At 36.5% G+C, this 18,462-nt stretch overlaps 1 protein-coding gene across 14 annotated transcripts in view; it reads right to left on the bottom strand.

The window, feature by feature from the left end:
- Nucleotides 1-18,462, bottom strand: part of Fam135a (family with sequence similarity 135 member A) — a 75,680-nt gene that overhangs the window by 33,266 nt on the left and 23,952 nt on the right. For 13 of the 14 annotated variants that reach the window (XM_057794317.1, XM_057794312.1, XM_057794311.1 and 10 more), the window contains 6 exons: nt 13,023-13,102; nt 5,586-5,725; nt 5,424-5,494; nt 3,794-3,967; nt 2,571-2,697; nt 1,735-1,888 (listed from right to left, as the gene is read on the bottom strand). In XM_057794317.1, coding sequence (XP_057650300.1) covers nt 1,735-1,888; nt 2,571-2,697; nt 3,794-3,967; nt 5,424-5,494; nt 5,586-5,725; nt 13,023-13,102 — 746 coding nt within the window. Of the gene's footprint in view, nt 1-1,734; nt 1,889-2,570; nt 2,698-3,793; nt 3,968-5,423; nt 5,495-5,585; nt 5,726-13,022; nt 13,103-18,462 lie in introns of those variants that run through there. The other variant, XM_057794319.1, reaches the window with a different exon arrangement.

Consider the following 18,462-nt stretch of genomic DNA (forward strand, 5'->3'; position numbering starts at 1 on the left):
TAATTGGGAATAATGGTCATACTCATTTAATAACTAACTCCTAAATTTAAATCAGGTTTTTTTTTTAAATGTGCAATTTTATAAACTATACCTATACAAAGTTATACAACTTAAGAAATTTGAGATTATAACACAATGAATTATTAAGCTAAAGTTTAATAAAATAAAAATAGTGCTAGCACTGTCTAATCTATTTGACAAGAAAAATGTTTTCGTTTCGTTACGTCAGACATTTTGCCAACAAACATGATTCCTGGTTTTTGAGAAATACTTTTTCCTCCCTTAAAATGTGACTCGTGTATTTTCTCTTGTGAAGACTATATGTTAAATCTACGTGAACACAGTATACTGTCAAACATCCTCACACTGATTCTTTAAGGGCCCAGGCCATCTATCAAAACCAAAAGACGCTGAGCATTGCTGTGTGAATTTCTCCTGTCCACCCTAGCAACAAGTTGGTTTGTTATCACTGTTGCTGGGAGGAGAGGGAGAGAATAGGGGACAGGGGGGTTATTTACGATGGAGTTCTGTCCTTTCATCTGTACCTAACACTGTGCCTGGCACAGCAGCTATGTCGAAGTCCAATGAAATTACCATTGCTAATGCAACTGTACACCTCTGGCTTTCGAGAGATCTTACCCTTAGTTTCTGACCTGCCATACACAACACTTATGTCCTTCCATCTCCTTACCTGGAGAATCCACATGGTGGGTGCTGGGAAGTGAACCTGGATTCTTAGGAGGAAAAGTCAGTGCTCTTAATCACTGAGCTGTCTCTCCAGCCCACCTTGCAATGTTTTATAACCTCAAACACACAACTTAAAAAAAAACAAAACAAAATCCGTCACCTAGTCTCAAATCCAAAACTATTTAAGGTAAGAGTTATCATTTTAGAGAATGTATTGGTATTGTTAAATACTTAAACCCTTAAGGTACAAAGAATTATAACAGGAATAGTGGCTAAATAAAATTTCAAAAATTCCTAACTTATTAAAATAATGATAAAACATCTCACTCTGCCAAGATAATTAAATGAGATTTTTTTATAAGCTAATATTTGAAAACTGAGATTTATAAGTTGACCATGAAGCCAGGCAGTGCTGGAGCACACCTTTAATCCCAGCATTTGGGAGGCAGAGGCAGGAGATTTCTGTGGACTTATGGTCAGCCTGGTCTACAGAGTGAGTTCTGGACAACCAGGGATACACAGAGAAGCCCTGGCTTGAAAAAGTAATAAACAAACAAGTGATAAATACTTCCCATGAAACTTCTGAGAAAAACTGAAGCTTGATTTAAGTAGTTTTAAAATGTTAAAATATTCAACAATGTTGTTTCTTAGAAAGAGAGCCCTGGAATAACTTACAGCCTCATGGACATGCACAAAAACAGTCTAAGCGCTGTACCTGCTTAGGCTCTTGAAGTATGGACTGCACTTGCCTTCCCAAGACTCTGCTTTCTAGCATACTCTTAAATTCAACTTTAAGAGGAACAGAATACTGACATGACATGTTATTTTAAAAATCTACTTAAAAGATTCACTTCAATCTTAGCACAAAAAGTTATTTCTTCACATTCTAAGAAAGTGTTCAACTTCACAAAGTGATTATCAAGGGTAGAAAAGATAGACTTGAGAGAGAAAAGTGAAGCACACAGGTCAGGAAAGCTGTGCAAAGCTGCTCCCTAGCGAGAGTAGTGGAGAGAGTGACTAGGAGAGGTCTGGCTACTTTTAACATACCCAGTTCTAGTTTCTGACAAGAGGGAATCTCTTCTGTTACCGTAATGAAGTAGCTGTGCAATCCCTTGAAGGCTAGCAGCAAAGTGGCACAGAGTGTATAATGAAAGTGATAGGCATGATGTAGGAAGGGTTCTGCAATGAGGAAGCTACAACCCTGGAAAGAACACATTTGGAAGACAAAATGTTAGTAAACAAAAATCTAATGTATCACACTTGATATACCCTGAAAAAAATTAAACCAACCAACCCATTGCCAGGTAGTTATTCTAAAACATGTAAGAAATTCATCAGTATTTTGATGCTAATCTAAGTGATTTAAATATAAAGCGTAACCATAGCAATTTCGTCATGGATTTGTATAACACACTGATGAAACTGACTTTTTGTTATGATGAGGTTCCTATGACAACTGTTCTGGAGACACGGCTTTCACACATTACATGTATCTCTCTTTCCTAAGAATGGCCATGACCATGCTGCTCTGAGCCTACTCTCAAGTCTGCCATTCTTCTTAAAAGGCTTCTTTGGATATTCCTAGCAGTTTTGCTAAAGGAACAATGGGTGACGATAACAGGTTTACAACAATCGGTCACTGTCAACGGCTGTCAAAGATCTCTTCACTAAACCTGGTAACGTTTTAAAATAAGAGGCTGATGTTCATAACACATAATTAAACTAACCAATTGGTTCTGATTCTACTTATCTTTAAGTTATTGAACTAAAATAATTCATCAAAGAAACTACATTCACTTACAGATAAAATACTAAAAAACATTTCTTTTAAAATAGGGGAAAAATAAAATATGAAACAGGTTATACACATATTCAATGCTTACATCTGGCGACAACTGTTTTGTGTAGTTAACACCAAAGACTACACTTTCCAGAGTAGGAATCGCTGAGTCTTTGTTTTGTGCTGGTGCATTTCTATTCAACCAAGTAGTCTTCACAGGGCGAGGAAAGCTGGAGGAACAGGAGGCATGCTATCACTGTCTGAACAATTATTTTCATGTAGGATATTCACAGAAGAAAAATTGCAAAAAGGGTTTCTGCAGCATTCTAAGTTCTACAGTATTCTTAAATTATCTTTTAATAATTAAAATCTATAAAAAAGTACAATGAATTTTAAGGACTCTAAGGCTAGATACTTGAGGTTATTTCTCTCTCTTTTTGAGAAACTAGGAACTGAAGCAAGGACCTTACAAATGCCAGGCAAGTGTTTAGTATGCCAGGCCCCACCAAATTCTGAGGGCAATTCTATAACTCACCTTCTTAGTTGATAAGTCAGATTATGTGTATGTTATCTGTCACACACACACACGCACTCACTGCTTAAGTGTCACCCATAACAGCTGTTACAATCAGATTTGTGTTAGAAATTGTAGCCAGTTCAGAAATCAAATCTATAGGGGTATTTTTAGATTTGAGAGTTCTGCCTACATCACTAAAAATTTTTATTTAATGAACTACAGAACATGATTATATGATGAAACATAATTTTTTTCTTCCCATGGAAGTAGTTAGAAAAAATATTACTCAATAAATGTGTTACCTAAAATATTACATATTATCTGAAGACTTATTTTCATTTTTTTAATTATGTGAAGCAGGTATGTGCACATGGGTGCAGCTACTCCCAGAGGTGACAGATTCCCCCCTGGAGCTGAAGTTACAGATTATATGACAGTTAATAAGTAGAAATAGAGGATCTAGGAAAGAGATAAAGAACACTAAGAATACATTCACATTCGCTTACACAGAACAAGTTAACAGTACAGCACACCACAAACTAAAATAAATTAAAAATTAAACCAGGTAGAGACTAAGCAAGGTTGCATGGTTATTTCTGTATTGTATTCTCTTACTTTGTCAATTAACTAAATTATAAAAATCACTCCATTTATTCCATACTTATGTAATAATGTTATTGATACTAATGGTCCCATGCTCTTGAGTTATAGTTACCGACATAAAATGAAAATGTATCAATAGTTACGTACTTAATATTCTTTATCAGTTCAGTTTGTCATTTGTTGGAGCATGTTTTCAATAGATTTACCTTATTAGTGGCTGGTGTAGTGCAACCAAAGATGCATGTACTGTAACGGACACAACGGAGAGGTGGAAATAATCAAACATGACATTCACATGATGATGCAGTCCTCTAGAGAGGCTATAGTGCAGCTTCAACGTTCGACTACTTATTAGTTGTAAGGCGTTTAGATCATCTGCCCTACAAAAAAAGCAGTACATTTTCAAGGAATTAGGGAGTATTTAGTAAATTTTTTTTGTTTTTTTTTTAAATATTTTTTTAAATTATTTATTTATTAAGTATACAGTATTCTGTCTGCGTGTATGCCTGCAGGCCAGAAGAGGGCACCAGACCTCATCACAGATGGTTGTGAGCCACCATGTGGTTGCTGGGAATTGAACTCAGGACCTTTGGAAGAGCAGACAGTGCTCTTAACCTCTGAGCCATCTCTCCAGCCCTTTAGTAAATTTTTTAAAGGCTTAATTATTTCAGTTTACAATGAGAGTGATTTACAAGCACCAGACTGATGAGGCGACCATATAAAAACAGCCAGAGTCTACTCACAGCTTTCTAACGGTGCATGACTGGGCTATGTTTTCACTAACATACCTATAAAAACAAGTTCTTTTTGATAGCTCAATAATTAATATCCATCTTAAATTTTACTTCAGGGAGAATTCTATTTCTTACAAGGTCAAATCTTACTACAATAAACCCCCCAAAGTATGTCAAATTATTTTTACTGCATGAAATTTCAAGTGTTGCTTAGAGACCCTGAACATTTATTAAATGCATAGTGAGATCTGGTCTCATAAACAAACCACTTTCTAGTCATTAAAAGCACATTTATTATAGTCTGTCACATTTACACACACAAAAAAACACTGAAAAAAAGTCATAAAAATTATATTCAGATCACCATTTAAAAATCCATGCACAGCATATAACTACCTATAGCTACTGAATTACCTACTAACTTCAGCTTCTACTCAAGGAATTTTTATGACTTGGTTTTAAAAAGTACAAAAAGGAGCAGCAGTAACTATATAAAAGTATTATCATGCCATGATAATAAAGAGGACACAGACTTTTGGCTGCTGTATATTATATAGTCAAGAAGTATTTGTTAGACTTGCTTAAAATGAAGGAAAAGCTCTCAGAAATACCATCCTTGTTTTAAATGAATAAAAGCACAATGTATGATTGTATGTCTAGGTGTGTAGGGAAGTTCAGGGTAACTGGTATCTCAGGAACTCTGAGGTTTAGAATTGAGGAATTAGAAGCACCCATCATGAGCGTCACCAGTCTTGACCATTTTGGGTATCAATGCAGACCCACCCAGAGAAGCTACAACTAATGCCAAGAAAAATTCATCCAAGACCAATAGAAGAGAAGTCAGCTAAGTGCCTATTACTATAGCAACTGTACTTTTAGAGTCTAGGGAAGAAATTCATAATTTTTCTTCTTGTTTGATTTCACTTTCTGGTGTATAGGCATGAAAGTGTGGTCCCAACCTTCTCAATAGACTTTATCAGAACAAATACAACCACTTTAAAACAGGCAAGAATGGAGAAAAGATTCCAAAAATGAAAATGGTGTCAAATAAAGCCACAAGTATCTAAAGATGTTTAGTTCTCTGAACAGCCAGCCTACTTACGAATAATCTCCATCTGTAAAATGTAGATCCAAGGATAACAGAAAATTTATTTCTTCAAGAGTTTCTTCAATCTAAAGAGAAATTTATAAGATGCCTAATATTTATAAATGTTACAAATATGAACTGAAGTCTGATAGTAAGTAGAAATGAAGAGATATTTACCTTTCTTTCATCCAACAACATTTTAACTTTGAAGATCATGACATCATTTAGAACAACTTCTTCGTTTTTATATAGGATCTGAAATGTTTTACTGCAAACCATAGCGTCATGAACTGAAGCTGGAAAGGCTAATGTCACACCTAAAACAGATGAGATATACAACTGAGAGGTAAAAGACAAACAGTCCAAGTAATCAAATGCCATGTTAAAGTACTATAATTTGCTATCACTCCACTGTCATTACCCACTTTATACAGAAGTGTTAAAACATTTCTGAAAACTTAAGTAATTTCTGATAAAAAAAAAACTGAGTAAAAAGTACACCATAATCATTATGAAATTCCTGTATAGACTTTTCGACTTTTCTCTACTTGAAAGGCAAGTGAGGAAATCATAGTTTACTGAACACTGTTAAACACAGAAAGGGGGCAACTTAGATTTCCACAGCTGACGTAAAAAGAAACAAGGCTGGCTTTTTGTCTTTGTCACTGGGGCAGAAGCCTCCAAATCTCTGCAATCTCAGATTTCTTTGCTAAGGTGACTCAGGATGGGGCTGCCACACAACAATGAAGACAAACATGGGATTAGAGAACTAGCTTTCGGTCACATGAAGTAAGGTTACTATCTAGGCAGGGAAAAAAACTGGAGATTCGAAATTATGTTGGGGGATAATTCAATCAATTCTGTATACCTAATAACATATCAATAAAAACTCTTGATATAGAACTTTGGGTGTGCTTCCCTGACTTGTAATACTGCAAATTCTCATCTACACAGGTTGGGCATGTAAGTGGTGGTAATATATCTTGATTTTATGGAAAGAAAACAATGAAGGCTTACATATAGAACTTTATATATTCAGTCCTACATATTTATCAAAAAATTTAAAGTTATTTATTGATTGATTTGCTTATTTACTTAGCATGTCTGTATTTTTACCCTTGTGTGTGTGCACGTGCCACAGTGTATGTGTGGCTGTCAGAGGACAACTTAAGGGAGCTGTTTCTCTCTTCCCATGATGTAGGTTCCAGGGTTACTAGATTTGATAGCAAGATCCTTTAACCACTGAGTCATCTTGCTGGCATACATTTCTTCTTTTGACTGGCTATGATAGGACACTTTTGTTAGAATAATAAAGCTATACTAAAAATGTACTTTAATTAAGTGGATTCTTCTAGTGAATTATCAGAATTAGCAAACAGTTGAGCTTAGCTTGTTAGAAGAAAAGGCTGTTGCTGGCCATTCAACTTATGACTGGTATTTGAAGGAGGGCTGTCTTCTTAACCTACGAAACCTCGCTTACTTCCAGAAATATTAATACATGAGAGAAACAGTGTGGAGTCCAGATGACTCACGATAGATTTCCATATGGGCAATGTGATAGCGAGAAAGAGTCGGCGGCAGCTTAGCACTCTACTTTGGTCAAAGGAGGGTGGGGACATTCTGAAATGACCTGTTGGCATAGAGTCTCTAGCAAGGTGAGAGGGACTGAGATGTTCATATTAGGAGAATACCTTGACATAAAGGGAAACCCAGCAGGACAAAGAATGCATTCAGGGACAAGAAGGCAGAGTAACAGTTTGGGACATGAGAAGGGGTGACCACAAGAGAAAATAAGCAATGGATTACTGGAACAAGATTCCTGCAAGAGAACTTATATGCACACCCTGACAAGTTCCTCACATTCATAGGTTGACAAAAGCAGTAATACTACATAAGAAATGATCACAGGCTGGCAAGATGGCTCAATGGGTCAAAGCTCTTGCCACACAAGTCTGACAACTTGAGTTCCATCCCTGGAGCCCAAGGTGGAAGGAGAGAATCAACTCCTGCAAGTTGTCCCTCTGGCCACCAAACACTTGCAAATAAAATACTTTTAAAAGTGGGTTTTAAACTGTATTTATAATTTTCTGTAAGTCTGAGATATTTCAGAATATACAATTAAAGAAAAACAAAGCTCAAAATTCCATTCTGAATGTTTTAGAGAAGAACCGAGATGGAGAAGAAATTTTCAATATAATCTAGATTCTATGCAAAGCCCTCAGATAATTCTGATTTTCTAGTGGGCTACTTCCTCTCCTATATGTTCCTCTGTACATGTGTATTTGTTGTGAATGTGTATGGGAGGAAGGATTGGGAGTGTATATGGATGCTACAGCTTGTTCTTAAGTGTCTTTCTCCCTCACTTCACACTTTAGTTTTTGGAGACAAGGTCTCTCACTGAACTCAGGGCTCACAAATTCAGTTACACTGGCTTGCCAGCGAGCTCCAGGAATTCTCTGGTCTTTCTCCCTTGTGCTAGGATTACAGGCTGCCATGCCCACCCTTATATATGAATGCTGGGATCCAAATGTTAGCCTTAATGCTCTCATGGTATGTACTTTACAAACTGAACCATCTCTCCAGCCCCTTCCTACACTTTGCACCATGACTGGGGCGTCCTTCTTCCTTACTGATGCTGTTAGGTACTGTCTTCCGTTAAAAACACCTTGTCTTTAGACCACTGTACGCCAGTGACCACCCCACTCACTCTTGTGTCACCAAAAACTTAATTTTTTTTTTTTGTTTTTGTTTTTCGAGACAGGGTTTCTCTGTAGCTTTGGAGCCTGTCCTGGAACTAGCTCTTGTAGACCAGGTTGGTCTCGAACTCACAGAGATCCGCCTGCCTCTGCCTCCCGAGTGCTGGGATTAAAGGCGTACGCCACTACCACCCGGCCAAGAACTTAATTTCTTAAAGATTTTGCTTCTTAATTCAAAATTATTCCCTCCAAAACTACCTTATATATTATTCCTCATGAATAATCAAACAGGTAAACCTTTGCACCCCCAACTTTCTAGGTGCTTTTCCTCTTTATGTGTTCCTGCCCACAGCCTTCCTTAGCTCCTCTTTCCTATGGTCATTTCCTAGAATTTTACATTACCTTTGACTGCAATTCTTCTGCAATATAGGTTTGAATCAACTTCCTGTTATAACTACACCTAGCTTCCCAGCTTACTTCCTCAAATAACAAGGTCTAACAATCCTTCGGGACATTTGAGTTATTGTATGACTCCTAGGCTTCTTCTGGTCTCAGCAATTACCTCCAATTTACCACATTTTAAGTTCTGTTTCATCATTATCACAGCCTTTTACATACACACACCCTATTAAGAGAATCCAGGAATGGTAACATGTGCCAAGAAACCCAGGGACTCTCAAAGCTGAAGAAAAAGGACGGACAATTCCAGTGTAGCTTGGTAACTGAATGAGACTGTCTCAAACCACAAAATCAACCAACCATCAAACATTCTATTTTAATACATACACATACATACATATGAATGTATGTGTATGTGTAGCTATATTATTCTTGCTTTAATATACTGGTTTGAATATCTCAATTTTGTTAAATCCGGCTCTTTGCTTAATCCATACTTATACCCACAAGCCATATGTGCCTGGGGAACAGTACACAACTATTTGGACTTGCTATGCTTTATATTCATGACCACTTATCTCAAGTCATGTTGACTTCTGAACCTGCTTGTTGCTCACATTTCTAGGTGACTACCTTACAGTTTATTTTTTCTCCTAGCCCTAGCCTTTAGTTTCTAATAATTTTAGTTCTTATTTCATGACATAATAACAACAATAATAACCTATCAGAGAATTTCTATATGCTCCACTACCATATCTACCTGCAGATGATCCTAGACAAACTTACTATTTCTCTACTTCCTTTTTTAGCAAACAGCTCAAGTTCTTGGCATTTAGTATATTTATTTAATTCATATCCTCCCCTTATTTTCTATTCAGTCTATTTTGTTATAGCCAGAATTTTAGATGGCCCACTGATTCTTACATCCTGATGTCCATATCCTTGTATAAATTCTTCCTACAAAGTTACCAGGATTAATGTTTGTGAATACAGCAAAAGTAATGGTATAATTTGTGTAAAGCAGAAGTAATGGACTTCAATTCATGAGAGTCTGAACCAAAGGCATGGAGCTAACTCCTGATACAAAGAAACTGTGAGAATGGGGTGTTTAAAACTAAGCTGGGAGCCGGGCGGTGGTGGCGCACACCTTTAATCCCAGCACTCGGGAGGCAGAGGCAGGCAGATCTCTGTGAGTTCGAGACCAGCCTGGTCTACAAGAGCTAGTTCCAGGACAGGCTCCAAAACCACAGAGAAACCCTGTCTCGAAAAACCAGAAAAAAAAAAAAAAAACCTAAGCTGCGTGGTAAATTTTTACACAGCAAAAATTAAATCACATTCTAGCTAGTCTCTGATCCATGAAACTGTGCATCAAGACTAATGAATTTTGCACTATTAAATTCAATGAAAAAATTCTCAAATCCCACTTACTTGTCAGCATCTGTCATAGTAACAATTTGTCTCAGTTTTGAACATTTTTAATTTGCCTTTCTGGACAACACACTCTTGTGTTCTCCTGAGAAATTATTCTACTCATAAGGGGGCTAACTATCTAATCTGCTATAGTTTTGCAGATTCTAGAAGACACAAGTGAAAAGATTTTATAATTCCCCACAGACAGTAGCTGTATATCACTTATCTCACTTTCTCAAGTTCCATGGAAGTGATGGGAAGACTAGCCAAATGAATATCACACATGCCATAAGTTTTTGGTTGCTTCGATCTTTATCAGCAGTTATATGTAAATCTGTCTAACCTCTGCATCAGCAGGAGACATTCTCATTAGACTAGACAGTAAAAAAGTTTATTCCATGCTTCAAACTAAGACTTAATAGCCTCCAAAGTTGCCAATGTGTATTTGTTTAAGTCTGTAATAGGTCTTCTAACTGTTTCTGCTCACAAGATGGACAGAAACACAAGGAAGTACACAAAAAAGAATTTTTAACAATGCAGAAGGTCATATATTAAGATTCTTCACAATTCTTGACATTAGAACTCTGACTAAACCAATAAGCTAGATCTCCAGGAAATTGGGAAGCCAGCTCATGGGCAAAGTGCTTGCTATGCCAGCATGAGGACTTGATTTGGATTCCCTTCCATGCACATAAAAACCAGGCATAGTGGTAGTCACCTATAAGACAGCTCTGGTGGGGGACAGGGTTAGGACAAGACCCAGAAGTTGCTGGTTAGTGAGCTTTTGGTTCAATGAGAGATGATACTTCAAAAAGAGAAAATGGTGGGGGAGAGAATGAGGAAGACCCAATGTCAATCCTTCTCCCACAGCAAGCACATAATAGCAACAAATACTATCAAGAATTCCTTAGCAGTCTAAAATGGATCTCAAAGGAGGATGTCCCACGTTCTTACCCTATCTAATTACTCTGTTCCCCTTCCTTCATCCAGCCATAATTAGAGAACTGAGACCTAGCAGAAATCTTTTAAGCACGTGAGCTAGAAATCAAACACTCTATTTGCATTGTTCTTAGAAAAAAAACGGGAAATACCAACCCTTTCCCAGTAGAGAGAACATCAGTTAAAGCTCTTCATAACTATCTTTTACTAGGTCTCAAAGCACCTCACAATGTGGGGTGGAAAGACATTTATCGCAAATGCAGAGTTGCTATATATTTTTTCTAAAAATTGGTTTTAAATTAGCATTTTAATCCTGTACACTTGTGGGTATGGTGTCGTAGCATGTAACTAGTGTTCAGTGGTAAAATCAAGGTGGTCAGCTTTGGTGGCCAGCACTTTATTCTCATGTTATTCTTTTTACACTATGACATCTGCAAAAGGTCTTAGAAATGGTTCAAAGCATGTATATAGTCAATGTATTGTTCTGAATCAGAAACAGCTTTTCAACATGCTAAATGCAAAGTCCTCCATGAGGTTAAGAATCACACAGTCCTTTAGTTTTGGATTGAGCACTGCTATCTTAAACATAATAAAAATTTCATGAATATATTTGAATAAATTACCATCTAACTTCTTAATTTAGTGACCTATTTTCTTGCTCAAGTGTCTATGGTGATCTTGCCTCCAGGAAATCTCAGAATGAGACTGACTGAGAGCTGTCTCCTCCCATCTTATATTCTTCTCTAGTGTTGGGATTAAGAGCATGTACCACTACACTCCTGGTTTCTAGTGTGGCTACTGGGATTAAAGGTGTGTGTTACTACTGCCTGGCCTGTAAGACTGGCCAGTGTGGCTGTTTTACTTCTCAAATTTTCAGGCAAGCTTTATTTACTAAGATGCAAATCAAATGCCACTATACACTGTTGTAATAAGAGTAGCGGGCTAAGTTCCTAGCACCCAGCCGCCCGCATGGCTGGCTTATGTCACGAAATAATTACACGGAAACTGTATTCTTTTCATCACTGCCTGGCCCATTAGTTTTAGCCTCTTATTGGCTAGCTCTTACATATTGATCTAACCCATTTCTAATATTCTGTGTAGTACCACGAGCTGGCTTACCAGGAAAGACCTTAACCTGCGTCTGTCTGGAGTGGGAGAATCATGGCGACTCCTGACTCAGCTTCTTTCTCCCAGCATTCTGTTCTGTTTACTCCACCCACCTAAGGGTTGGCCTATCAAATGGGCCTAGGCAGTTTCTTTATTAATTAACCAATGAAAGCAACAGATTAATACAAGACCCACCTCCATCAATACACAATAATACAATTCACTAAATTTAATACAAACTAGCATGTTAATATCTACAGTATGATAAAAAGATAACTAACAATTCTAATTTCCAGTAAATTTCTCTAAACATCAAAAGGACTGTATTGTGTTCAGCATAACTTGAGGCTTGGTATATTATTTTTATAATGCTTTGAAAACTACAATATCAGGTTTACATGGCAATTCTTTACAATTTTTTACTAATCATTTCACTTCCTAACATCATGGAATAAAAACACATAACACACTGAGTATTTCTTATCCAGAATGCTTGGAATTCAAAATGCTTAAGGTTTCTAACTCTTTCAGGTTGTAGAAAATTTCTGGATATAAATAACGTGCTAGGAATGAGACTCAAGTCTAAAGGCAAAAAATTTATATGTAGTTTATAAGTGAAGGATGGAGATAATTTAATATAGCATTTTTAGTGTATCTCTATAGCTGGGTATGGTGATATACAGTTAAAATACCAGTATTTGAGAAGCTGAGTCACTAGAATGCAAAATTCAAAAGCATATTGTAAAATTCCATTATATACAATAGCCCAGGAGTTTTAAATCAAGTATGTATGTACTTTCATTGTGTATCCTTTTAAACCACAACTTACACAACTAATACCACACATATCTATGTTTATCTTCATAAACATTTTCTTATGTGTTCATTTGTAAGAAACCAAATTAAGCTTGTTTTACTAATTTATTAAGAGGGAAATCAGAACAATCCTATCTGGTAATTCATGCTAACAGATGAAAAAAGTAAAAGTATTTACAAAATACTATCATTGACTAATATGTTACTTCAATTTCTTATTTTCAAATTTGAAATATTTTTTACTTACCTGTTGCATGTAACAAGCTGGCTTCTACTCTGTGGGGAATTCTCAGTGGGATTTTCATTGATGCACGAATTTGGTAAAAACTAAAATCAAAATAAATAAGAATATCATTTTAAAACAAATGTTCCTATCTCTACAGTTTGCATGTATTTAAAAAAAAATGGCCCAAATCTACCATATCTACCAGTTTCTACAGTTCAACAAGTTTCCCTATAACATTTTGCTATTTAATTACAAAATATTAGCATAGATTAAAACCAAGAGAAACTTAGCACATATAAAGATGAACAATAACCAAATCGAAGACCCAGATATCAATCCACACACCTACGAACACCTGATTTTTGACGAAAAAGCAAAAAATATAAAATAGAAAAGAGAAAGCATATTCAACAAATGGTGCTGGCACAACTTGATATTAACATGTAGAAGAATGAAAATATATCCATATCTATCGCCATGCACAAAACTCAAATCCAAATGGATCAAAGACCTCAACATAAAGCCAGACACACTGAACCTCACAGAAGAGAAAGTGGGAAGTACACTTGAACTCATTGGCAGAGGAGATCACTTCCTAAATATAACCCAGTAGCACAGACACTGAGAATAACAATTAATAAATGGGACCTCCTGAAACGGAAAAGCTTCTGTAAAGCAAAAGACACATCAACAAGACAAAATGACAGCCTACAGACTGGGAAAAGATCTTCACCAACCTCACATCAGACAGAGGGCTGATCTCCAAAATAAACAAAGAACTAGAGAAATTGATCATCAAAAGAACAAATATTCCAATAATAATAATAATAAAAATGGAGTACAGACCTAAATAGAGAACTATCAACAGAAGAATCTAAAATGGCTGAAAGACACTAAGGAACTGCTCAACATACTTAGCCAACAGAGAAATGCAAATCAAAACAACTCTGAGATTCCATCTTACACCTATAAGAATGGCCAAGATCAAAAACACTGTTGACAACTTATGCTGGAGAGGATGTGGGGTAAAGGGAACACTCCTCCATTGCTGGTGGGAGTGCAAACTGGTATAGGCTCTTTGGATATAAGTATGGGGATTTCTCAGAGAATTAGGAAGCAACCTTCCTCAAGTCCCAGCAATACAACTTTTGGGTATATATATACCCAAATGATGCTCAATTGTACCACAAGGACATGTGCTCAACTATGTTCATAGCAGCATTGTTTGTCATACTCAGAACCTGAAAACAACATAAATGCCACTCTACCGAAGAATGGACAAGGAAAATGTGGTACATTTACACAATGGAGTATTACACAGCAGAAAAAATGACATCTTGAAATTTGCAGGCAAATGGATGGATCTAGAAAACATCATATTGAGTAAGGTAACCCAGACCCAGAAAGTCAAATATCATATGTATTCACTCATAAGTGGCTTTTAGACATAAAGCAAAGTAAAACCAGTCTACAATACACAATCCTAGAGAACCTAGACAACAAAGAGGACCCTAACAGAGACATATATGGCTCTAAACTACATGGGACATAGAAAAAGACAAGATCTCCTGAGGAAATTGGGAGCATGGGGACCATGAGAGAGGGTAGAAAGGGAGGGGAAAGGAAGTGAAGGGAATGGAGAAAAATATATAGTTCTGTTGTAGGATGCTGCTCGTTCTTTTCCCGGCCTCCCAGACTCCTAAAATAATCATACAGAAACTGTATTAATTAAATCACTGCTTTACCTTCTTATTGGCTAGCTCTTACATCTTAATTTAACCCATTTCTATTAATCTGTGCATTGCCACATGGCTTGGCAAGGTGGGCAAGGTTCCAGTCAGCATCTGTCATGACTTTTCCTGACTCTGCCTTCTTTCTCCCAGCATTCAGTTCAGTTTTCCCTGTCTAGCTCTACTCTACCCTATCACAGGTCAAGGCAGATTCTTTATTCATTAACCAATAAAGGCAACACATATTCAGAAGGACTTCCCACACCATCTCTCCTTTTCTGTCTAAATAAAAAGGAAGGTTTTAACTTTAACATAGTAAAATTACATATAACAAAACAGGTATCATGCAAAAATTACAGTTACAACATTATATCTACTTTATCTTTAATCATAACTAAGGAAAACTATAACTATCCATTCTTCAACTCCATCAAAGACTCCAGAAGAATATAATATTACCTAAGTTAACAAGAAGTACATTGCAATATTATTGTGTTTTCTTTGAATTTTTTGACTGTGAAGGAGCTAAGTACAGAGAAACATTTCATTGTACGGGCTGCTAAGCTAAGCCAGAAAATATATTTTAAAGGTATCTTGATTTCAGAATTTGGCTCTAAGAATATGTTACTTTGGAAAAGAGGTTCTTCTTTTGTTTCCACAGAGGAAGAGATGTGCAATCCTTTCAGACTAATGTGGTTTGATGAACCAAGACCACCTGAAAGATCTCTGTGAAAGCCCCCGAAAATACTTCACCCATCAAACAGCAGGAAGCAGTTTGGAGAGACCTACACCCAAATTCTGTAAGTGATTGTTTATAAATGTTTGTTTACATTTAAAGGGGAATAAGCTATAGAGATTTGCATTGGTATGGATCTTGGCTTATTGATCCAAATTTAAGGTTAATTTTTCTATACTGTGTATATGTATTTCTGCTCTTGATTAGGGTATTGCGGTTGTCCAGATTATTTAAATATGTAATGTATAATTAAGAAATATAGGTTAATAGATAGTTATCTATAATAGTCAAACTTGTAGTCATGTTAGTTAGGTTTTCTAGATGTGCAGATGTATTTCTTTTTTTTTTTTAAATAATTATATTTTATTTTATAAGAAGAAATCTACTGTAGTCATGCATGAACTGAGAAGAAAAAAAAGAATTAAAATTCTGGTTCAACAAGGACTCTGTCAGCAGGACATTTCAGGGATGTGCATTTAGTACTCATTGTTAAAACAAACACTCACTATTAAAGACAACTCGGCACCTCAAGACCTTGAGAAAAGTGTCGATCTTATGAGTATCCCTTTTCAGGCAGCGGACCAGGCTATAAAAGGCAAAAGCTTGAGTGTCTTCATCAGCTGATTTTAAGTCTGACAGTCCGGACGCAGATGTATTTCAGATGGATAGGTATTCTTCAGATCTTTCAAAAACTACAGAATGTTTTAAGAAATTGGCACTTTTCATTACAATGAGACAGACACATCTACTTCAAGAGGAAGATAGGCATTGAACAGGCTCCTTATGGCGTTGTTTAGCCATTTGGGTAAGAAACTGCTCTTGCCTGAACTGCTGGATGCTATGTTGTATGAACTGGACATGCAGGACCCACAGAGAAAGGAGTGCTGAACTTGCCTAAAGGTGAGACGATCCTTCTGGATTTCTGCTTCATGAAAGAGTCTGCAAGACATTCTGTAGGACACAGAAGAAAGTGACTGACAAACTGCCAACATAGGCGGAACTGTCTTTCCTGCTTCATGGAAAAGTCTGCTGGATAATATCTATGGGCCTGTAAGCTGAAGATGGATGCTCCAACAATACAGAAGAACTTTGGGTGACTGTCCAGGCAGCAAGATGTCTCTGTGAATTCTAGAGTTTTGGAAATTGTTTACAATGTACTTCCTGTTTACTTGGGAATATATCCTTCTGGAGTCTTTAATAGAGTTGAAGAAGAGATAGTTATAGTTTTCCTTAGTTATGATAAAAGATAAAGTAGATATAAATGTTGTAACTGTAATTCTTGCTTGATACCTGTTTCGTTATATGTAATTTTACTATGTTAAAGTTAAAACCTTCCTTTTTATTTAGACAGAAAAGGGGAGATGATATGGGAAGTCCTTCTGAATATGTGTTGCTTTTATTGGTTAATGAATAAAGAATGTTTTGGCCAGTGGTTTAGCAGAAATAGAACTAGGTAAGAAAACTAAACTGAATCATGGGGAAAAAAAGGTAGAGTCAGAAAGCTGCCATAGAACCATCAGAGAAGAATGACGCAAGTTGCCAGCCGGAACCTTGCCAGCAGGCCAAGAGACTCATGGTAAAATATAAAATAATAGAAATGGATTACTTTAAAAGATAAGAGTGAGCTAGAAATATGCATAAACTATTGGCCAAACAGTATTGCAAATAATATAGTTTCTGAGGGATTATTTCAGGGCTGAGTAGCCAGGAACAAACAAGAGGGCTCCTATAACATAGCTCAACAAAAACAATAAAAAAAGAGAAAAAAATAGAAACTAAGGATGAACAACAGAAACAGAAACAAATATATACATGGTAGCTTCTACTTTACAGCAGTGAATGTGACAGTAACCTACAGGGTTAGAAATGCACCAAAGATAATAAAACTGGGGTGACAAGAGGGCCAGCAGATAAAGGAACTTGCTCCTACTCCTGATCTGATTGATGACTTAAGTTCAATGCTTACAACCTTCATGGCAGAAGAGAACTGACTCCCAAAGGCTGTCTTCTGACTTTCACATGCAAGTAAGTGTGCATTTGTACATGTGTACACACACACACATACACACACACACACAATAACAAATGTAAAAAAAACAAAGAAAATGTTCTTAATTGTGGCTTTGAGAAAGATATTAGATTAATTTTAAATAGATTTTCTTTCTTTCTTTCTTTCTTTTTTTTTTTTTTTTTTTTTTTTTTGGTTTTTCGAGACAGGGTTTCTCCGTAGCTTTTGGTTCCTGTCCTGGAACTAGCTCTTGTAGACCAGGCTGGCCTCGAACTCACAGAGATCTGCCTGCCTCTGCCTCCCGAGTGCTGGGATTAAAGGCGTGCACCACCATTGCCCGGCTCTTAAATAGATTTTCAAAATGGTCTTGACACACGTCTGAAATTCTAGTATGCAAGAATCAGAAGCTGGGGCAGAAAGATTATAACTTTGAAGCCAGCCTTCACTTTGAAAGGTCTTTTTCTCAGAAAAACAACAACAAAATTCCTCTTATTATAAACTAGAAGGTGCAATGCATACTACTGGGGGAGAAAAGAAATTACTAGCCTGACCAGTTTGAGCCCTCTAAGTTATAATGATGATGACTTGCACAAGATCAGCTAACTGGAATCTCAGCATAAACGGGGAGGCACACATGAAGTCCCACCTACAACTAAACAGTTATTGGTAACTAATGCTTGTTGGGAGAGGGAGAATATCAATTTTCACTGGGATGAAACCTGATAGGTTGTTTGTTTTCTAATGAAACAGAAGCAAACTTCAAATCACACAGCTAAGTTTTCTAGGAGCTTTTCAACCCCCCATGTGAAGAATATGGTTAAATATTAAGTGAAATATTGCAAGTTTTAAACATAAGTATGTAATACAAAAGCTTATTAAGACTAAACAAACACTAGGCGATATTTCATTTTAAACTTCTGAAGCAGTACTATTTATTAAGTGTCCAACTATAATCCTATATTTAACAATTTACACAAAGGTAGGCAT

The sequence above is a fragment of the Chionomys nivalis genome, chromosome 19 (genome assembly GCF_950005125.1).
Source record: "Chionomys nivalis chromosome 19, mChiNiv1.1, whole genome shotgun sequence".
NCBI lineage: Eukaryota > Metazoa > Chordata > Mammalia > Rodentia > Cricetidae > Chionomys > Chionomys nivalis.